The sequence below is a fragment of the Drosophila kikkawai genome, chromosome 2L (assembly GCF_030179895.1).
Source record: "Drosophila kikkawai strain 14028-0561.14 chromosome 2L, DkikHiC1v2, whole genome shotgun sequence".
Lineage (NCBI taxonomy): Eukaryota > Metazoa > Arthropoda > Insecta > Diptera > Drosophilidae > Drosophila > Drosophila kikkawai.
Window position 1 is genome coordinate 12,669,179 of NC_091728.1, and position 23,481 is coordinate 12,692,659.

Sequence of the window (23,481 nt, forward strand, 5' to 3'; positions counted from 1 at the left end):
AACTAAGCTAAACTAGTCTAAGAATTATTTTATAGCTATAAAGAAAAGATAACATTTTTTATAACAAGATTCTGTTGTTTAAATGGGACAAGAATTCGGGGAAAAATAATAGTGAATATTTAAAATTAAGTGATGACTATTACTGGCAAAACGGAAATGCAAGACATTATCCTAACATATAGAGAGGCATTACAAAAATACAATTCGATTAATTAAGGCTAAACACGCTTTTCCCGTTTCATTCTACTTTTAACTAAATGTAATATCACTAGATTTGTAGCTTAGATTTTAGTAAATGGGTTTCTCCTTCAGCAGCGACGAAAAAAAATGCCAAAAACACGAAATTCAATTACACATCGACGCATTTTCGCGAAAGTATCGTATGTCGAAAAATCCAATTTTACAGGAGAAGCTTTTTTGTGCTTTAATCTCTTAGGAAGCACTATAGAAAAGACAAAATTGAAACTTAATTTTTATCGGAACTATAGGGTTTTCAGTTATAATATTTCACAGGGTAGTGAGACATTAGGTGCCTAACAATTTTGCATTAAAATCTCAATTTCGAAAAAAAGCGACATACGATACTTTCGCGAAAATGCGTCGACATGCTCGTAACTCCTCCACGCTCATAAAATGCACACAACGTTCGGCGAGAGAAATTTAGGAGTGAGTGGGTACAATACAGGATATGGGGTAGGAGGGTGTCGCTGCTCAAAGGACACGCTCCCCCAGCGACGGCGTTCGCTGGATCAGCATCGAGGGTGGCTTCGCCGGCAGCGTCACGCTGCTCAGCTCAGCATCCAGAGCGGCAATGTCGGCGGACATGGACTTGGCCTGCGACTTGGGCGGCGATGGGGCGACTATCGAGCTGGGCAATCCGTGGGGCGAGGCATCGGGCACCAGGCGTTTCAGCAGACCGCCCACACAGCCCCAGGGGAAGGTCCTGTGAAAATACAACAACGGAGGGAGGTGAGTGAGCGCGGGCCAAAGGTAAATATTATGCATTATTAAAGAGAAACACATTAAAGCAAAGACCATTAGGCATGGTAATGTGGGGGGTACGCTATGATTTTGTACAGGGCGGATTTGTACACTCGACTTTTGTCTTGAGTTCTAGTTCTAAAATATCAAAATTTTTGTTTAAAAATTTTTAAAAGATAGTTGAAAATAATTATTAAATATTTTTAAATTCGATTGTAGATCAAATTCTTGTAAGAAATATTAGAAAATATTTAGACACTTGAATTTTCTCCAAAACTGGCTAAGAATTATTATAAAATCATCTTTAAAATCTATATTTGTTTCTATATTAATTACTAATCCTTAATATTATATTTATTAAATTAATTTCTTAAATATATTCTTTAAAATAATGTATAATTTTTTTATTTCATTACTCTTTTTTCTAGCACTGTATCTAGATGAACAAGCACTTTCCACTCAGGTTGGCATTTTTATCATATTTTTTGATGCTTTAGATAAAGTTGCGGTCGGTCTTTTAGAAAATAATAACAAAGATTTTCTTTTTTTTTTTTGGTAGAGCCAAAGAAAGAGATAACCATTAATATTTAATGAAAAATGTTTAACTTTAGAATGTTTCCCTTGGGTACAAAATTAAAGAAAACTTTAAATGGATTAAATTGAGAGCTTCGGTGAAAAATACTTAATATTCAAGGCTTTTTTAGTGAACTTTGAAAAGGTAATTTAGCTAACGAGAAATTATATTATAAATAACTTTGGTAAATAATTGTTCATAAATTCCAGCTAGTATAGGTTCAAAAATTATAACACTGTTCATGAAAATCTAATAATAACCTCTTATATTATTTTTAATAAAAAAACATACCCTATATTTAAATCAAAATGATCAACAACACCTTTTACCCCATCTTACACCCATTTTTGATTAATTTCTTCCCCTTTTCTACACCAAACTACAACATTAAATAAACTCAAATTAAAATATTCAAGTCAAGCATTTCCCCTTTTTGTTATTTTGATGGCCTGTCCATTAGGGGGACTACAAGCGAGCTAAAAGACCCAAGACGGGTCTTACAACCATTATGGCGCCTAATTAAGTGCAGCAAATTATAATTATTATCATTATTCAGACGGGTGAGAAAGGCCATTTGTTTACTCACCACTTGAAGGAGAGGAGGACCTTGAGGAAACCAGGAATGACGGCCAGTTTCTCGTTCTTCCTGATGGCCACAATGACACGATCGGCCACATCGTTGGGATTCAGCGTGGGGACCCATCTGAAATCATTTTTTCCCCAGTCAAAATGTCAGTTTACTCCGGGAAAAGAAGAGAGGCGAAGAGGGGGGGCACTGGACCCTGGACACTCACCTGGCATTCACATCGTCGAACATGCCAGTGGCCTGGATGAAGAACGGGCAGATGCAGGTGGTACGGATGTTCGTATGGCCAAGGACTTCCAGCTCCAGACGCAGAGCCTCATCAAAGCCAACCTGTAATTATCGATAACTCTCAAATGGTGAAGAGGGGGAACTCCCTGAAGCCGGGCCAAAACTTACCGCTGCGAATTTACTGGCACAGTAATCGACCAATTTGCTAATGCCCACATGGCCGGCCAGCGAGGCAATTGTGGCAATGTGTCCTCGATCATTCTCAATCATCTTGGGCAGAAACGCTTTTGTCGTCTGCAACATTGTGTAAGAATAAACCAGGCATTAGCATCTTTCATTTTTGTATGTTTTTTACTTTGTTTCCCTACCCAAAAGTGTGCCATGACATTCACATTGAAGGAGCGCTCGATGAGATGGTCAGGTGTGTCCAAAAGGTGCAGGCCGGAGACAACGCCAGCATTGTTGATCAGCAGAGTGATCTGGAAATTAAAAAGAAAATGTGATACAATTTATTAAGGGGATTAATTAGTAAAAATGTGCTTATTGTTATATTTAGTTAATTTTTAAAACATTAAAGTAAATGTAAAGTTATTTTATTAATTCACAAGACAACTTCTACAAGCTCTTGGAATAAAATTATAAAATATTCCGAACTTAACACAACAAATTCTTTAGGCCTAATGGAAAATCGTTGTCTTGCTTAGATAAGACCTTGCTTTTTTTAATGACCACACATTGCCGAAAAATGTTGCCAAAAAATTTACATAAATTGCGTAACTTCTGGTTGTGCCACTAACACCAAAAAGTCAACAAATATGCATTTATTCTTGACTCGTTTGATTATCTGGCCAAACATTTGAATGGTGTAGGCTGGGCCGAGGCATAAACTTGGCTAGAAACGCACACAAAATTGGTTAGTTTAAGATTTGACCTGGAAAATTGTTAATCAAGGTTTTTTCAAGAGATTCATTTTATTTTTTAAGATATTAAAATATTTTTTAAAGAAATGTTTTAAAGAAAATGTTTATATTATATTTATAAAACATATTTATAGAATTTATAGAATTCAATATATTCTTCAAAAAATTGTTTAAATTTTTCTTATAAAAAATTTAAGTACTACAAAAATTTCAGAAATAAATTAAAGGTTCCTTAAACAAAACAAAAACTTTAAATTAAGAAATGTTTTTTAAATGTATCCAAAAACAATTATTTAATTCACACAAGAATAGCCTTTCAAAAAATCTTGCCCAACTCTCTTTACAAAAACTTCATTTAATTTACAGTTTACAGTCTTAAAGTTTCTCCATAAATTAAGCCCGTATTATTTGCAATTAACTGAAGCTGCTTTAATAGATTTCATTTGGCCGCAAAAGTGAAATCCTTAAAATGGCAAAAAACATCTAAAAGTTGAGCATGTCAAGGTCTGAATGCGAATAATGTAAAATGCTTGAAAAACTCAAGTAACAACAGCAGCAATCTCTCTCTCTCTATTTCGCCTAAAACCCATGCGATGACTTACGGCCTGGTTAAATAAGTTAACAACAAGTGCACACACAGTGACACAAATGAGCCGAGTTCAAGTGCAATTGCGGTGTGGGGTCATACATTGCGTATGAGCGATTTCAAATTGAAGCCAGGCTGTAATCGCGGGCAAAAAACATTTAACGAGGCGTGCATTAAGCAAAAACAACAGCGGCCATTAAGGCAACAGAAACAACAACATGGCCAGGCCATTAAAAAATATTAAATGTAATATTTCAGAGGGCTTTTCAAGCTGAACAAAAAAAGAAACAACAACAATTACAGCAGAATTTGAACCTACACAAAAAAAGGCAACCACAAAAGCAACGCGTCATCTGCATAACGCATGGCTTACTAAGCAGTTAAATTTTTGTGTGTTTTATTTTCTTTTTTTTTGTTTATATGAAGATGCTTTTTTCAGTTTTAACTATGCCTCTCATTATATAATTCTTCCTATTATTTCTCTTTTTCTTTTCCTTTTTTGGTGTTCTCTTTGCTTGAATTTCTGACATAATTTTAAGCATTTTCCTTACGTTTTCTCAAAACAAAATTATATATTTAAGCAAAATAATTTGGGGTTTCAACTTGGACTTGTCAGTTCAGTAAACTTTTATTTGGAAATTTGTATTTGGCCATGCATGAAAAATCTCTTAATGATGGCATTAGATGCTTGTGCCAGTAATTTTAGAGCAATTACCTCCAAAATTAAATAGTTTAAATATATACTTAAGCGGAGATGTGAGTGAAGTTGGCTTTTTCGCTTGTTTATTTCAATTGAAAGTGGGTTTGGGGAAGAGAAGAGGAATATATTTCCTTTCTTTCGTTTCTTAAAAATTGCAATTAAAATATGTACTATTTTAATAATTTAAAAAACAAATATTTACTAAATACACAAGCTCATTCTATGTATTCATTCAACTTTTTTCCATTCTTCTGATGACTTTATTTCCCTTTAATTAACGGACTACCTCAACCTTGACTGTTTTGCTCATTAACAAAGCTCACATAAAGTTCTAATTGAAAGAACAAAACTGAACACACAGCCAGAATATCCCCTTAATTACCTAAATAAATATTTGATTGAAATAAAACCCAGATATATACATACAAAACCGAGCTCATAAAGCGATTTAAGACAGGAAATTCATGGAGTGTCTGAGCCGCGATTAATTTGAATACCTCTTGTGCATTGTTGGGTTACCTGAAAACTGCCCCAGATTGTGATAAATGAGCAGATCGAATGCCAAGTGTGGCAACCAGTTTGCAGAAGACCGGATTTTGGCTTTGGCTTCTGTGAATTTTTCTACTCCTCCTTCTTGTTTTTTTTTTCTGTTTTATTTTCCTTTTTTTTTAAGAGGTTTGTGTAATGTGCAACAATTTCTCAAGGTTGCCGCAACGATGACGATGCGCTCATGCATACAAATTTGTGTTTTTTTCTGTATTTTTTTTTTAGTTTGACTTGCTCTGCCCTGGCTTCGCTTTAAATTTATGACATGAATATGCATAAATGTGTTGCAACGGGGTGTGGCAGCAACACACAGTCAGGCCACTCTGGGTTCTTGGATGGTGCCGGCATTACATGTGTAAGAGAGAAGGGGCTGGGGATCTATCTTCTGGCCAGCATAAAGGCCATTAAACGCCCCTCAACAAACAATTATATGACGACTAGTCTGATGCCACATTAGGCGCTCGACTGTAAACAGCAATTACCGGACTTTTATGCTTCAATTGCCGCACGCACTCCCCGCACTCTTTTGATATCGAAAGGGGGTACAAAATTATATAGAAGCCTGGTTTTTGGACATTTGACATGGCCCTAAAAATGTATTTTTGGGGAATTGTTGGGAAATAAAAAAATTTAAGAGGTTGGTTTGTAATTTTCAGATATAAAAATATTTTAAAAACATTTTAATCATATCCTAATGTTATTTAAAATATTTTTATAATGAATATTCCCTAAATTAAAAGCCTTGCTCAAGCTATTTAAAATATTTTTTTAGTTTTCCAAATTTTTTCAAATGTTTTAACAAATTCTGCTCGAATATCCCTAAAAAAATATCTTTCTAAATATAATTTTAAACCAAAATAATTTTATATAAATTCCCCTCAGTGTACTTACATCACCAACTTCAGCTCTGATGACATCGGCTGCCTTATAGACCTCCTCCTTTTTGGATATATCAACCACATAGCCCTTGCAGTAACCGCCGGCCTCTTCGACAATTTCCACGGTTTCCGCAATACCTAATTAATACAATAATTTCATTACTCAACTCTATTCGATTGCTGCTTCTTCGATTGTCACTCACCCTTCTTGTTGATGTCCCAGATAATGACCTTGGTTCCCATCTTGCCCAATCGCTCGGCCAGCAGGCGACCCAGTCCATTGCCTCCGCCGGTGATCAAGGCGATGTCTGTGTTGAGTTCCTTTTCGGGATAGCCAAAGGCAATGTAATACAGATCCTGAAAAAGAAGAGAGAAAATTGAATTTAATTAGGACGAGGTTCTATATAATTACAAAAAAAAGGAAGAGTTCATTAAATATCAATTTGGCAAAAAGGGTTACTGGAGATAGCATAATAATATTATATTTTGTTTGGAGGTGGATTTGTATAGTCTTTATGGTTTTTGTTTATATAATCATATGCCAAACTTTCTTATGGGCTTTTGAAATCTTAAAAATATTCTTAGAAATGTTCAAAATGCTTGTAATTCAAATTCCCTACACATATTAATACATAAATATACCTTAAATTATTATTTACAAAAATCTGGGAGAGTTTAAACTGGATTTTATCTCAAGCCGAATCTACTAAAAACATTTGTAAATATTCTAAAAAAAAAATGATATGCTAATCAACCAATTCTCATAAATAAAATCATAAAATTTCTTCGCTTTTTTCCCCCCAACTCAGAGCTATGCAAATAAGTTCGTTGCTCAAGTCTTTTGTTTTCGTTTCGTTCATTTCCTATGGACACAAACTGAACCGAGTCACGCGTATGCAAATAGCAAATATAGAGACAAATTCAAAGTTTACACAATGCTGAAGAGGAAGCGCTGGCAAAGTGTAAAATTGCAAACAAAACTATTGAGTCTGTGTTTTGGTTGGCATCTGCGTGTTAATAGACCGCAATTTGCCGCCTCTTCAAAGTAACCATCGCAGAGTGGGTGAGGTGTGGTGTGTAGTTCAACCTCAATTGCCCCCACAATTAATCGATATATATATACTGATATATATGTGGGTTTTTGGTTATTCGCAAACACTCTTTTTATGTATTTTTTGTTGTGTGCCCGTTTAGTGTCAAAAAGCTGTCAAAATTTATGACTATCACGCCTCCTCCCCGGCTTTGTTGTTAAAATTAAAATAAAAATAAAAATATACACGCGAAAGGTAAAAACGCAAAACAAAAGACTCTGGCAGCGAACTTAGTATATTTAACATGCCGCCGCACAGTAGCACTTTCTGTTGCACGCGGGGGCATCCCATAAATTTTCATGCCACACGCGAACCACCAGCTTAGGGCACCTGGTCGCTTTTGCACCTGATATGAAGAGGCAGAGGATGTGGAGGGGGTATGGAAGGAGGTATGGGAATCGGGAGCGGAAGCCAGGTCTCTCTGAGCCCGGTCCGGCAAGCGTGTCCAATTATTTTGACATTAACAATGAGTATGTCGCAACTTTGTGTCTTCTTATGCACTTTGCCGAGGGTGGTCTTATTTTTTGGTATATATTTTTTAAGAAGTTGTAGGTAAAACATTAATATTATATATTATTCTTTTCAAGAATCCAAAGATTTTGACTTCTGAGGACTAGAAGTTACTTCTAAAATTGATTTCTTACTAGTAAACTTTATGTATAATCGGATCATATCAATTACAAGTTCTTATTTATTTATTTGTGCTTACAGTTACATAAAAAAATGTATTTAACCAGTGCTTAGCTACTTTTAATATCTCAAGTTCAGAAAGAGTATTTAACCAGCGGTTTCCCCGCATAATCTTCCACCCCATTTCTCTTTTTTGCAAACATTTTCCTCTCGCTCCGTTAAAATTGTATCATAAATTATACGAAAAATTAATCAAAGGAAACTTGTTGCCGGTCGTTGGGTATCTTTTGGGGGAAGGTTGATTGTTGACAGCCACAATGATGATGAGATGATGAGTGGCTCCATTTGGCCCTTTATTTCCCGGCAGCTCGTTGACAGACATTTTGTCACATAATTTAACATGCAATGCTCATGCTCTTTTCTCAGCTCAATTCAAATAACAAGGACAGGAAGCGAGCAATTATAATTTATACATAATATAATCATCATAATCAACATAATAAGAGCAGCAGCAGCAGCAGCAGCAGCAGCAGTGATTTCTTTTCATGCTGCGAGCATGACATATAAAACGGCAGAAATATGCAAATTGATATCAAAGAGAAAGATTTGCCGCAAGATCACGGAAACTTTTCGACGACAGCGACGACTTTTTGTTCGCTCAAATGTAAATTTTGCAGACACGTTTTTTATAAAGTTTTAGCCATGTCATTTTGGAGAATTCTGCTTGAATTTTTCCTCAGTCACCGAAAAACCAATAAAACCTGCCTAGTCAGCATTCATTCACTCGGTTTATTGGTCTCCCAGCCAGGTCTGCTGCCTGTCCTCGTCTATCTTCTTATTTTTCTGGTGATTGTCAAGGTCCAACGCATTGACCTTTGTAAAGTTACGGAAAGCCATCAAATCGGATTTGATTTTAAGATGCACTGATTTTAATTTGATTGACTGATGGAAAATTTTTTAAGGTCTTTGCCAGCGTTGGGGAATGATTAATGGAGGATTTTTGGAACCAGATATGGGTCTGTGATAAGGTGGAAAATCAGTAAATCGGAAAGGCTAATTATGTATGCAATAATTTGATAATTACAAGCATGGAAAAATTATTTAAAGGCCAAGGTTGCTTTTGGTTTCATATTTTTACATAATTCTTGAAAGTTTTCCATTAGAGCAAGTGTTAAACATAAGGTTAAATATATTTTAAATATCAAGGTTTATGTTTTCCACATTTCAAAAATTCTTTACATCTTTACTTAATAATTTGTATTTATTACAACTCAATTTAAAATATATTTCTCTTTTAACTAAATTATTTCCCAAGCTTTAAATATTTACCATTTATTTTCTGTCTTCTGTTTACCTTTCCTTCATTAGCATTTGCATTAAAAAAAAAAAGAACCCCGGCGGCATTCAATTGCCACAAGTTGCTGAAATCACTAAACTGTGCTTAGCTCATTAGAGTTGTTTAAACATTAATTAACATGCATCTTCAAAACTCCACTCATTAGCCACCACAACGTGTGCGGAATTCTCCCCTCTTTTATTTTGGTGGAATTGCGAAAAAATCTTGCCTAAGTTATATGCAAACTTTTAAAAATGCCAAATGATCGCTGATCCCTGGAGTCTCCTCCTCGCGTTGATCTTAGACTTCTAAAGCCGCCAAAAGCCGGCAAGGGGGAATGGGAAATTCCCATCATCTTGGCCAGTAATCAAATGTTTGCAGACAAAAGCCAAATGGCCAAACTAGTTTCTCTCTCTCTCTCTCTAGCTGGCTCTCTGTTAGTAGCGTTTCCAAGAGAATTGCGAAAAAATATCAACAACCTGAAGTCGCCGCTGCCGCCTCGTTAATGTGGTTCTAGAGCCGGCCGAAAGTGAAACCAAATACCAAAAACCACCGGCCAACTGCCAATTGCCCAACCCCACAAAAAAGCTTGATATACCGCTCACACACACCTGCCTTCCCAAAATTGGCTTCAATTTTCGGCCACTTTATGAGCGGCGCGGAAAACTGCTCAAATGCTCAAGCTTCGAGTGTATTTTCTTGAGTGGAAAACGCAAAAAACAAAAGACTTAAGGCACGAACTTGCCACAAAACATTGTAAACGCCGCGCAGCGGTGTTGCAATCCACAAACACTTGGCAGACGCCGACAGTTACCGCTTCTACACCCCTGGATACCTGTAAGGTATCACCACTCTGAGTGACCTTCTTTAAAACTAGACACAAAACACCGACAGTTGCATTAAAAATAAAATGTAAAAAGCAAAAGCAAGACGGATTGCTGAGTTTATATATACTCTAAGTTAAATAAAATAAATATATTCTTAATAATAATGGATATTGTATCAGTTTTTCTAGATTTTTAGTTAGTTTTCTTTATTATTCAATTTTTTAAGAGTTGATTTAAATAATAAATTCATTTGGGAAGGCCTCAACATGTTTTCAAAATAAGTATATTTTCTTTTTAATATTTTAAAGCAGAAGAAAACATTTAAAAGTAACAAAATAAATTTTATTTAAGCAAACAAATAATAAAAAATAAATGTAATAAATAAATTGAATTTATTAATAACTTTTTAATAATTTTTTATTACATTTTTGTTAATAAACTGTTTTTCTAAATCAAAAATTCCTCTGAAAAAAGGCCATAAAATTGTATTAAGGTTTAACAAGCATAAATATATGCTAGAAAACTCAACAGAAATTTATTTTCATCATACATAAGATACAAAATAATTAAACATTTAAAATTTTCCTATACTTCTAGCTCAAACCTCATCATAAATCCCCTAATCCCGTTGGAAAGGGTACATCGACATCTCAAAATATAATAATAAACCTGAAATTCAATCCCGCCGACAACAAATGCAGCAGCAAATAACAACAAAAACACATCAACGCAGCAACTATTAGGCTGCAGCTTGGCGCATTGCAATTGAATCAAGTCTCCTACACTTGAAAGTTTTTTATTTTTATTTATTTGTTTTTTGTTAAGCTGCCTGGCCAATTGGCCAATGATTTTGCACTTTAAGTCTTGTTTGCTTTTGACGGGGCTTCTCTTTGTATTTTATTTTTTTCTGAATTTTTATTGCAGTCGAATAGCGGCGGGTGGCTTGGCCTTCAAGTGGCAATTTTCATTTATAGATCTGTGAGGAAATTAGCATCACAATATCGCGCAGTGTATTAGCGTTGCCATAAATCGCACAATCGAGTTCTATATCTCGTCTAGAGCTTGAGTGTCTCTGAGTGGTAATTTGTCAGCCGGATATTTGCCAAGATATTGTACGACTTCGAGTACAACTGCAGCGGATATGTCGAGTGATTAGCCTGAAGTCTGTTTCTCTCTTGAGTCTGCTGTGTTTTGATCTTACAGGTGTCATTAATAATTCTGCAAGACTTTGTTTCTAGCTACTGCTAGTGGTACGAATAGAAACAAATTGATATAAATAAAAGCCAGAGGCTTGACACTGACTATAAATGGTAATTACACAGGGGAGCTTGTAGTTTGTTGAAAGGAATATTAATGGAGGTTTTTGTGCTATTAATTATATATATAGAGAAATATAAAAAGTAGTAAAAATAATAGCAATAAAATATTAAGAAATACTAAAGTTTTATTTAGGTTGCTTCATAAATTGTTGAATTATTTACTTCGATTTTTAAATACTAAGAAGATTGCCTAAACAAATAATTAAAAATATTCTAGTTAACTATTTCTATTTTATATTTAAATTATGTTTAGTTTAAAAGCTTTTTTAAAAGAGTTTTAGAGTATTTTAGGATATCTTTTTATTTCTTTCAAAAATTATGGTAAAACTTCTCATTTATTTTCTTTATTTCCAAAACTCTTAGACTTGAGTTTAAAAATAACCAGAAAACACTTAATACTCTGGGATTTTCCTTACCAATTTATTAACACACACAAAAAAGATTGATTATTTACCCATTCATTTTAATGAAACTTTGCGGTCTTTAAGGAATTTTTTGAGCCGCCTTTAAGTGTTTGTTCGAGGCACACATTGACTGCGGTTTATGTTTGCTTTTTGTACATTGATGTACGATGTGCCAGACAGTTAGATAGTTTATTTTTTTTTTTTTAGCTTTGTGGATATATTATATGGCCATTGACGGGGCACACCCGCCCCGTAACCCATTTTTCAGGCGCTCACACACACGGACAGCGCTGTAAATCAGTCAAAAAGCACAAGGCCGGCCGCGTGCGGGTTATGAACCTGCAACCTGAACCGGCTCTCTAAGCCAACTCAGCCGGCTTATGTGAGTTTGCCAAGAGCCAAGAGGTAAGGTAACCCATCCAGTAGTTACCAGAGTTATTGTTTTTTTTTTTTTGTGGGCCCCGCAAACACTTTCAATTTCAATTGCGTTTGCAACGCACACTCGCAGACACGGAGACCAAAAGGCAGCCGAATGCCCGCGAAATTGCGGTTGTAGTTGCCTCCAAAGAAAAGTGTGTGTTTGTGTCGATGGTGTGTGGTGTGTGGCTCTTGCGGCTAGTGGCTAATAAAAACAGGCTCTCCAAGTGGCCAGCAGGCAGCAGCAGCAGCAGCCGGCAAAATGCAAAAAGTTGAACTAGGTCAACAAGCCAAACGCAGCCGCGCAGCCGTTGACAGCGACAGCGGCAGCAGTAACTCAGCTGAATTGGCTCATTACATGCCCCAGGCACTCGGAAAAATATGCGATCGAAATTAACATAATATTTGTAAAATTCTTAGAAATATATAAACAAGAAAAGAAATGGGCATATTTAAATAATTGTAATTTTTAAAGGAGAATGAGAACATAGTTTGAAGTGGCTCAACGTCCTAGAGATATTCAAATAAATATTTGTAAAATAGAATATTTTATAATATTACATTTTATTATAAAATATTCTTTTTAATACATAGAAAATCATAAATTAAAATCTAAAGAAATACATATTTTAATAACACGATTTTTGAAGAATTTACATGTAGTAATATAGTCTTATTCTAAGGCTTACAAAACTTTCAGAAATTTTAGGGTCAGTTTTATGGAATATTTATTATTTTTCAATTCAAATACTTGTCTAATTTCTTTCAGTTTCCAACCAGGCATAAAGGCATTCGTTGTAGGTTATTAGCTTAGGTAGTTAAATCTACGCACGGGTTACTTTGTAATTTCAAAAGCATTGCATTACAGGTTTTAAGAATTTACTTTCGAAACGCATTCAATTGATAGCTTAAAAATTGAAATTAATAATGTTATTATGAATTAATATGAGAAATGCAATTTAGATTACAACAAAAAGCTTTCTTATCTTATCCACTAAAATTTCTATGTTGGGGATTATACAAATTTGAATATATAATTATCTTCTTTTACCATAACTTTTTTAACAAGAAAATGTTTATATTATTTTCTTTTAATAAGAATATTTACTTCTAACATTTCCACATTACAATCATCGGCAGTCAAAGCATTTAAATAAAAATATTATTAATATTTAATAAATGAATTATTATTAATTACTATTTAATCATTTAAATCTAAACTTTAAGAAAAAGTAACACAAGATACTTTCACGGAAATGCCTCAATATTTTCCTATTCCCCCAAGTTTGTTGCCTAAGTCTTTTGTTTGACTTTTGCTCAGCAAATGCATTGACATAAATCCAAGTCTAATAATGCCTTGTTGATCGATGAGCCGCCCGATTGCCTATTCAATTACAACAATCAGTGAACAATTTAAACATCAGCGAGTGAAGCGTTGAGAGGCATCAGAATCGTCATCAAGTTGGCTTACAAAATCCGTGAATTTACATGCAAACTCAGTGGGTTTTCTGAGTAATCTGAGTGGGCACTCGGCATGCAAATGTCATTTATTTTATTTTTTTTTTATTTTTGTAGCGTCTCTATTTAATTTTGTTGTATATATTTTTTGTTACTCCCATGCAGCCCCTGCATAATGATGACGAATGCCAAGGGATATGGCCATCGTGCCACACATATTTCACGATCATATCTCGGCGTCTATAGTTTTTTTTTATATATATATTGCGGTAAAGTGAAAATATAATTGCCACAAAAAGAGAGAGAGAGACCCCTTATGCAATACAATATAAATTGAAATTTCTTTCATTTTTTGTGGCTATTTTAAAAAGCACTTGGCCTGTCAATGTGTCAGCCTGAACTCGATCCCCTGTATAATTTTGTTTTCCCCAGAGATCTCTATGGAGCCCATTTGCAGGGCCTATAATGACCTTGTCTCGTATATTAATAAAGAAATAAATTGTCAAAGCCTGCAATCTCATTCAGCTGTGTGTGTGTAAAATGCAATTAATTAACGCTGCTGGCCGCGTGACTTAGGTAAAGTGTATTTATCGGCTTGCCGGCTCCTAAAGTAATTAGCATTTCAAATTGAGTTTGATTGGTGGTGTTTTTTTTTATTATTTTTTATTAACCATAATTACCGGCAGTGCAAAATTTATTGGCCTCGCAGCTTTTGTTTACAAGAAATCTGCTTCTAAGTTAATGAATTTTCAAGATAAAACCTATAATTGATACTATGTTATATTATAATTAAACCTATTTTTGTGGCTCTGATATAAAGTTCAACATCTTAATATTCAATTGACTTTTAACTGGTTTGTGCGCACTCGTTTAATTCGCAAATCAAAATAAATTATCTCGAGTTCACAGGCTGGTTTTACATCATCAGCCGGAGAGAGAGAGAGATGTGGTGATACCATCTCGAAACTTGTCCCAGGTTGATCTTAATGCCTTAAATCTCTTTCACGGTTCCAATTAAACGCCACACGTGCTGCCATGCCATTGGCAGTGCCCATTACCTTTGGCCATTATTTATCGGGCATCCTTTTGGCAGCTAATTAAATCGGTTAATTGCCATCGTTCGTTATCTGTTGGCTGAAATCTCGGAGCTCTGAAAGCAAATTCTCAGTGCGATTCTCATTGACACATTTCTCGGCCTGAAGGTTCCGAGGGTTAAAATTGACTTGGCCAAATCTCACACAATGCCGCTAATCAGCCAAAGTCAAAATAAAAGCGAAGGTGAATTATTCTTTTGCGAGTGAAGGTAGCCAATTCGGACATCGTTTAACCATTTTTATTATTAATCTGTTGTAAACAAAAGTGAGAAGGTCTCAGTCGGTCTCACTTGGAGACAAACGAATGAGTTTTTGATATTATTGTTGTTGCATTCGGAAATTAGCAGTGTTTTGTTTATGGGCATTTTTTTATTTGCTGATAATTAAAATTCAAGCAAAATTTGAACTTTGCTTTAATTAAAATAAAGCATTCGGAAGGTTTATGACTTGATTTTGATTATACTACTTGGCAAGGTTTTAATTGCATGTCGGACAGGGAGGTTCTTTTTTAAGGGTATTTTTTTTTTGGAGAAGTGTTAAATTGTAAAATATATATATTTTTATAATTTATTATTCAGGGTTAACTATATTTGTATATATTAAAATTGTATGAATTATTAAATAAAATTTGAATTATTGTAGAAACTTTATCTAACTTTACGTAAAATATAACAAATTTATTCTCTCCCTTTACTTATTTATTACTTATTATTATTTACTTATATTGTAACAAAGCAAATCATCTTTTTTTAAAGAAAATCTATTCTATCTTTTCTACTTCCTAATATTGTTATTTTACATTTTCTTGAATACAAACTCACCTGCAGAATGTATCCAATGCAGCAGATTATAAACCAGGCCACATCCGCAAAGGCATCCCAGATATTCCAGAGGGTTTGGCCCCAACCGTCGGCTGCTGGCGGAGTTGCTGGCTCCTGGGCAGCGATCACTCCATTGCCATTGGTCAGAGCATGACCATTGGCGGCGGGCAGGTTGTTATTGTTCTTCTCCATGATTTTGTTTTTAGCACAGATTTTCAAGCACTTCTTATGGCTGCTTCTTATTTAATACAATTTTTTAAGGTGTAGTTAGATCACACTTTCCTAAAGGCACAAGTTATAGATTTAATTAGCTTTCTTTTTATGTAATTTTTCGTAATTTTTATTGTGGTAATTTTATGCAAGTTTGCCGTTAATTAAAAGGCGAAAGAAAACACAACCGCAAGCAGCAGCAACAACAGACCCCGCGATATATCTGTGAGTGATTTGGAGTTTTTTTTTGCTGTGTTTTTGTTATTTTTTGTGTTATGTTTTTTGGGATATTCGGATTTTTGGATTTTTGGTTTTTGATTTTTCCGCACTGCACGTCCGCTCTCGTGAGCGTAGCAAACGAATTTGAACGTTGTGGGCTCGAAAGGAATGAATTTCGACTTCTTATTTTGGCGCGCTATTGGATATAGCCGACGTCGACCGAGACTGCGGCGCCGAGACAGCGACGTCGTCGTCGCCGAAGCTTGATTTTGTGACGTCACCGAGCTTCAGCCACAGCTTCGGCTTGACTTTTTTTCCCCCCTCGGCTTTTCATGTATATTTTTTGTTGTTGTTTTTTTTTGTGTTTATTATTATTTCTGTTTTGCTCATTTCTCGTTCTTATGTTGCTTTCGACTGCGCTTTGCTATTAATTTATCTCATTTCTGTGGCTTGTGTAATTTTTCTGACGCTCTTTTCCCTGTTGTTTCCCTAATTGCTTAAAATTAATTGAGATTTATGCTGCCTGCAGTTGGGTGTTAATTACTAGGTGCATTAGAAGGACGTCTCATTAAGTTTATGGATTAATAAAAGGTTTTTTAACATCTTAGTGCCTGAATTTCTTCAGGAGAAATAAAGTTTTGAGTTGAAAAAAAGGTCTTAACAAATTATTTGGCTAGTTTTTATTTATATCAAAATATATTTAAAATAAAATACTTTTGAGGAACAGCCAGCTGTGTTTAAGTGTTTTTTAATTGGGAAAATCCAAGGAAAATGTTTGTTAAAGACAGCTTTTCAGTGGGAAATTGAAATGGTAATTACTAAATGAATAATTTATACTGCCCTGATAACTAATGCTCGTGTCTGTAAATTATGTAACTAATTAATGCAACTAACAGGTATTATTATATTATATAAATTTATAAGGCAGAAAATTAAGTTTAGATTTTCCATGAATTACCCGGCATCTTGGCGTTCAGTATAAAAAATTCGGAGGTTTAATTTTTGTCTAAATTCCATAATTTTTAGCTTCCAAAAAGCCCTTTGGGATGTATTGATGTCTGGTAGCTGTTCAATTCCTCCTGAAATGTGGTTGAATACCAGCAGCCAGGCTTGCGGGTTTTTCCAATCCTTTGTGGTGAAGGAAAGCGCTCCATATCCTTGGGAGAGTATTGCTCCAAGGCAGTTTTCCAAGCGTGGACATACGGCCAGGTTTTCTCGTCTATTTCCACATGGTAGATAGCATTTAAGATATCCAAATCCCACTTCATTGGAGATTCTCCTTTTATAAATACTGTGGGTTCTGGAATACTTTTGAAGCTGTCCTCGCTAAAGCTGCTCCTCCCGCTACTGCTGATGCTGCTTGAATCCGATAAACTCAAGTCGTAAAAGGAGTCATTATCCTCGGTATCTTCCAAATTTAATAACTCATCCTGATCCTGTGCCAGCGCTTCAGTGCTCTTCAGCTTATGGTCAAGGGCTTCGGATACACTACCCTCCAGTTGAGCCATCTTTGATTTCAAATAACTCTCCAGTTGTGCCAGACCCTTGGAAGAACTTATATCCACAAAGGCGTCCAGAAACTCCCAGTATTCCCGCCATTCCAGTTGCTCCTCGCGAGCCAACTGGCGACCTACCACCTCCAGACCCTTACCAATATTCGAGTTCTTGATGTGACGTTCTCGGAAGTTGTCATTCAGGGTGTACATCGATAGCTCCTGGGTTAGGTCTTGCAACAGGTAATCTTCGGTGTTCAATGTAGATGGCAACTCCTCTGAGTCTAGGCTAAACAGCTTTCTGGGAGACATTTGCATCGAACTTGACCTACTGTGCATCATCTTCACCGGCAAAGTGAAGGGCAAGGTGGCCAAGGGAGACATTGAATTACTGCCCAAGCGTGGTGGAGTCTTCCAGCGACGATGGAACTTCAAGGCCTGATCTCGGGACATGGGTCCTGCCAGGGCACTAATTGTCAACTTGACCCTGAGACGCGTGCTTTCTTTCTTCAGCAAGTTCGGTGGCTCTTTGGGGGAGTAAGGTTGACCCACTTCTGGGGGCACTTCATTGGTCTCAGATCTCAGTACGGGCACGTAATATGGTTCACCCAAGAGAAGCTCAAGCTTCTTAAGAGTTTCTCGAGAGACCTGTTCATTCCGCTGGCAGATTATGTCCCTGGGCTCCTTACCCTCACGATTTAGCAGCGACTTGCACTGCAGATAACCGATGAGGACCTCGACCACATCCACATGGCCATTCTTTGCAGCGAAATGGAGGGGCGTCTCGCCACGTGACTTGTCCGGCATATTGAGATACAAATCCAGCAGATTTTTGCTAAGATCAATGTACATTTCAGGGCCACCCTTCTTATCAGCATAAAGTTCGCCAAAGGCTGGATCCGCAATGGTCTCTAGAAGAAACTCGGCAATGCTGGGTTGATTTAACTGGGCACAGATGTGCATGGCATTGTAGCGAGGACCCTCTTTGAGGCTAGTTGGGGTGTCGCCGCTGCTTATAAGGTAGCGAGGATTCTCCCACACAATCCGCCTGACCAGTTCCAGATTTCCTGCCTCAATTTGTTTGCGGAACTCTTGAAGCTCTTGCTTGGTGGGGGAGTGGAAGAAAGAACGCTCGCTGGTGACTGGAGGTAGTTCCTGCTGGTGTTCCTGCTGCTTCTCTTGCTCCTTGCGACTCTCGAAACCGAATTGGATGTAGTTCTGGGCCTGCTCTCGACTGGGAAACTCTCGAAGACGTGCCTCCTTGTGTCTACGCAGGACATCCAGTGCCTGGGATTTCTCCATGAAGATCAAGCTTTGGTGATTAACGTTGGTGTTGCCTGAAGAATTGGAATCGTCTGTTCTTGGAAACTCCGGTTCCGGTATATAAACCGCAAAGTATGACATATTTTTCACCAAAAACCTTATTTTTCAGAAATTCACACTTTTTACTATAATTTAAATTTGAAAAAAATAATAAGATTAATTACTTTCGGTTTCAAAAGAATTATTATTATTTGAATAATTTTTTTTTTTTGTATTTTTAAAAATTAAATACGGTATTAAATATTAATTTTTAAACCGAGTTAATATTATAAAAATAATATACTAAGTTTTAAGTTAATTTTAAATAATGTAATAAATTTTCTGTTTTTATAAACCTATAATACCAAATTTTATATTTAATTTTTTACAGAATTATACTGTTTACATCGCACTATTAGCATCAATCTTCATTATAAACAAAAAGCGACCTTCACCAACTTGTAACACTTGTTCACTTTCCCCCAAAATCCCTTGATATATTTTATTTTTTAATCAAAAGAAAGTCGACTGCTCATAAATTTGTTTACAAGCCACTCTATTTTTTTCTTTTTGGTTAAATTTTTATCCTCTTTTCCTTATTGTCAACAACACAATGCACTTTGTACTCTTTTCTGCTCATCCTTTGCCCTTTTCTCTCACTCACTCCGCCAGAAAAAAAAAAAACAAAAGAGAAAAAAATCAATTTTGGTGTTTGCGGCTTTCGTATTAAAAAACAGGTTATGTTAAGCGAACGAATGGATTATTGGCTTGGCTTGGCGATTCTTAACGATTTCGTCACATCTTTGGATTGCATAATAAGTAAATTTTTTAGTTATTTGATTTGATGTTGATATCGTTTGTTTTGTATCCGTGCGTTATTTAGTTTTTTTTTTTCATCGATTTGCATTTTTAACAAGAACCTCAGCTTTGGGTCAAAAAACTGATAAAAATGTTTAAGGCCATTTGTGACCGCAGCGCATGTGGCTACAAACAACAACAAAAACTCTAGAATTTCACCACAAATATCTTGCTTTTTCTTCTTTCACTTTCTATGACGAAATTATGGCACACAGAATATAATTGCAATTTCACTTTACACCGTATTCCAGTTTACCGATATTTTATGGAGATGTTTTTCGCTTAGCCGGCATATCTCCTTATCTCGATTAATTACCAAAATATGCAAATTGATTTTACTGGATTATCAAGCATTCTTTTTTATTGTGTCTGGTTCGTTGTTTTTCGGTTATTTATATTTTTGCGACTGCTTTTCGCCTTAGCTTCGTTTCCCTTTTCGTGACATTTTGTTTGACATTTGTGACGCAGGCGCAGTGGGTGTGAAGAAGGGGGATGCAGGGAAGGAGCAGAAACAGGCGTCAGAGTCAGCTGTTACCGTTGCTTGGCGAGAGAGTCGATGGAGAGAGAGCGAAGAGACTGAGAATGACAGGTGCAAGACAGCTGCATATTAAGAACAGCTGTTGTATAGAGTTGTCAACTATTTTTTATAATTAAAAATATTGGGAGATGGGAATCAGGTAATCATTTAAATTTAGACAAAAATAATATATAACAAAACTATTTCTATTCTTTTAAATATATTGAAAAAAAAAAAATAAAAGAGGATTTTTGGATAATATAAAATATAACTCATTGTAAGGATTAAACAAGTCAAATTTAAAAATATAATCTTAACAAAAAATATTATAAATATTTATAGAAAAAAAATTTAAACCAATATTTTTATTAACTAATAATTTGAATAGGAACAAAAATTAAGGGAGGTCCTGTATATGTCTTTAAAATACTCTATTAAAAATACTTATATTCTAGTTATAATATTTTAATAAATAATATTTCATTTTGCAAAAAATAAATTTTAAAATACCCATAAATTTACCTAAGTATTTATAAATAAATAAATACCCATATCCAACCCATTATCGAAATCCCAAAGTTGTTTTTATTTTTAAAAACACATCATCTAATGATTCATTTCCCTCTTTCAAGAAACAGGCGCCACACAATTTATCGCTCGCCAATTTCCGCAATAATTATAAAAATAGCATAATAACATTCGAAATTCTACACGAATTAGTTCTAAGCCATAAAAATCGAGCCAAAAACCGCTGATTGTGGCGCATGTTGAGAGCGTGGTTATTTCCTTTTTCGAGAATTTAACCTCGTGCCCTGTTGACCGAATGCTGAACTCTGGCCAATACAGAGTCCGAACCCGAGTCTGAGCCCGAGCCCAAGTCCGAGTCCGAGTCGGAGTCGGAGTCCAAGCCCGTGTCCAAGTCGGAGATTGGCCAAAAATAAAAACCAGACAATCGCAAATGAATCAACCGGCGATAGCCTTCGTTGAAAAACCCGTTAGAACCAGCACAAAGGTGAGTCTAGAGATAATGCCTAATGCGCGCCGCCAATCTGAACGTTAACCTATTTCACTTCCTATCAGTGAATTCTCGTTTTAACTAACATCTGACTTCCGGAACACCAGCCGAAACCGAACGTGTTTTATGCCATGTGTGTTTACCCGATGACTTGAGCATTATATGTTGGATATTATTATTATTTCCTAAAAGACACCGTTACCGGTGCCGATGGTGATGGTGATGATGATGATGGCCCATTTGATTAGAACTGCCTAGACATTCGGCGTTTATTAATTATGATTTATTTGAACAACAATAAAGGAGCTGATGGTAATTATTGGCGAATGTTCCAAGGTCACCGATCGGTGGGCTACTGTTTTGTATCTTTTAGGAATCTCATTTGCGATGTGCTAATTGGATATTGAATTGAACAGCCTTTTTTCTTCGTTATTTCTTGGTTATTTTTTGTATTTATTTTGCGATTTTGAAACGCTCGGGCGGATTCTCGTTAAGAATAACGTGTTTTTATTTAAGTGGAATTGCGTTGTGGAGTTATTATTATTATTTGCGATTTGTGATTCTAATAAGTTCTGGTTTTATTGTTTGTGGAACAAATTTTCGTCTGCTTGGTTGGTTTGTTATGATTATGGTGCTGGGCTTTTTGTATGATATTTTTAAAGATTGTGTCAGACAGGTTGATTTTGGTGGGAATTCCTTGGGAAATTGATTCTTTAATTTACAATTATTATAAACCGAAGAAATAGTTAAAAAAAAAGATTGTGAAATAATTCCAAATTTAATTTTTACTGAATTAATTATAGAAAAAGTTCAATTTCTATATTTAGTTTTAGTAAATCCAAAATAAAATCTTGGTAAAAAATTTTAAGAAGAAATTATATTAAAAAAATTGTCATATCCACTATTTAAAAAACCAATAAATTCAATGAATAACTAGAATTATAAATCTCAAAAATCCGTTTTGGTTACCAAGTAAAAATATGTTAATTAAAATTCTATTCTTCTTTCTTTCCCTAAACTTAGTGGAGTAATTCTGACTCAGCGAAAAAGAAATCGAAAATATATTTAAGAAACCAGATGATACCCTTATTCTTTAACCAAAAATCATAATTGCTTCTCCTCACAAAGCCTTAGGTTTTGTAAACCTGACCAACAACTTCCGACTTCTTCATAGAGCCGCATTCCCAAAGCCCATAGACAAAAAAAAATCGAAAAAAAGACAAACAGAAACACTAAATCTTATGTGTGAAGCCCGAAATGGCATTGAATTTTGATTATATTGTTTCTGGCTTTGATTTCAATTAACATAAATGCTCTAAAGTCTAATCGACGAACATCTGTCAGCATTTGTTGTAAGACTACAAATGTTGTAAGAAAATCGTTTGATCATTATCACCGACCTGAAGATTTCTTGCTTAAATATAAGGAAAATCTAGGCCAACGAAGGCGGCTTAAAATATCTATAAATTTCACCCAAAAACAGACAAGTTAGCCTTAGCAAAAATGTATCTTAAAATAAATCATAAGTAAAAAGGCCAAACAACTGACAATTTTTGGCTGTAGTTTATATTTTTTTTTTTATTATTTTTGGGTTGGAGAAGGTCGGAGTCGGTCTTTGGAGTCGTTAGCTTCACGAGAGCAGCCTCTAAAAAAACAAAGCCACTCAAAATCCAGCTCCTGAAGTGCACACGTTCGAATTAAATGGTTTGTTATAAGTTTGGATAGTTTGACTGCCGGCTTTTATGGTTTCTTTTTTTTTATGGCCATTGTTTTCCAGAAACTCGTTTCGTTCTACAGTCTAGACATAAAGCCCGCTTCACTAGTTTGAGTTTACCCTTTCACCGCAAAAAAAAAAATAAAGCAGAAAATAGAACACTCTCGATCGGACTTTGGTTGCGATTCTGTCTGTTTATCTGTTTGATTACCACAAGGTCTTCCTACGATCAGGCTTGATTGCCTTCTTAACTGTTTATTTTTTTGGCTGCTTGGCTCCCCACATTTGTTTGTTTCAAATTTTAGCACAACTTGCGGGAGTCATTTGAGCAAGTCAAGGTCGTCGTCTTCTCAGATAAATGTCAGTTTTAACAAGTTAGGATATGATGATGATTCTGCGAGCAAATAGAATGCAAATTATTATATAATAAGAGGAGGAGGAGGACAGATGTCAAGAAGATTCAAGGATGATCTAAACAAATGGACATTTGTTCCTAAGCTATGTTTATATATGGTTTTACACAAATCAGCATGTGCTTTATCTTATATGCCTTCAATATGCTTAATTTTTATTTTATTTTCAAGCTTAATAAACAATTATTTACTAGTGTATCCAAGTAACTTGTATTTATTTTTATATTTTATTTAATTACTTCTCTGTCTTAACCTTTATTTCTTATTTTAACTAAAGACTTTAATTTATTAGCATTTTTCTACGTGACTTCAAATGCATGCCATTTTTTGCATCTATTATTTAA

At 35.3% G+C, this 23,481-nt stretch overlaps 1 protein-coding gene across 6 annotated transcripts; it reads right to left on the reverse strand.

Annotated features, from left to right (window-relative positions):
• Positions 1-3: 3 nt before the first annotated feature.
• On the reverse strand, positions 4-19,940 carry LOC108081445 (estradiol 17-beta-dehydrogenase 11). 6 transcript variants are annotated; one of them, XM_070287036.1, is made up of 9 exons: positions 19,795-19,913; positions 15,397-15,678; positions 6,203-6,356; positions 6,013-6,137; positions 2,738-2,848; positions 2,538-2,663; positions 2,350-2,471; positions 2,142-2,258; positions 4-943 (listed from the first exon to the last, which is right to left on the reverse strand). In XM_070287036.1, exons 2-9 carry the CDS (start codon positions 15,586-15,588, stop codon positions 712-714), a joined length of 1,179 nt encoding a protein of 392 aa, XP_070143137.1. In that variant the 5' UTR covers positions 15,589-15,678; positions 19,795-19,913; the 3' UTR covers positions 4-711. The 6 variants fall into 6 exon arrangements, 5 of the variants coding, with proteins under 5 accessions (XP_070143137.1, XP_017032123.1, XP_070143136.1 ...); XM_017176634.3 differs by having other exon boundaries at positions 19,735-19,907; XM_070287035.1 differs by having other exon boundaries at positions 19,718-19,907.
• Between the last annotated feature and the right edge of the window lie 3,541 nt (positions 19,941-23,481).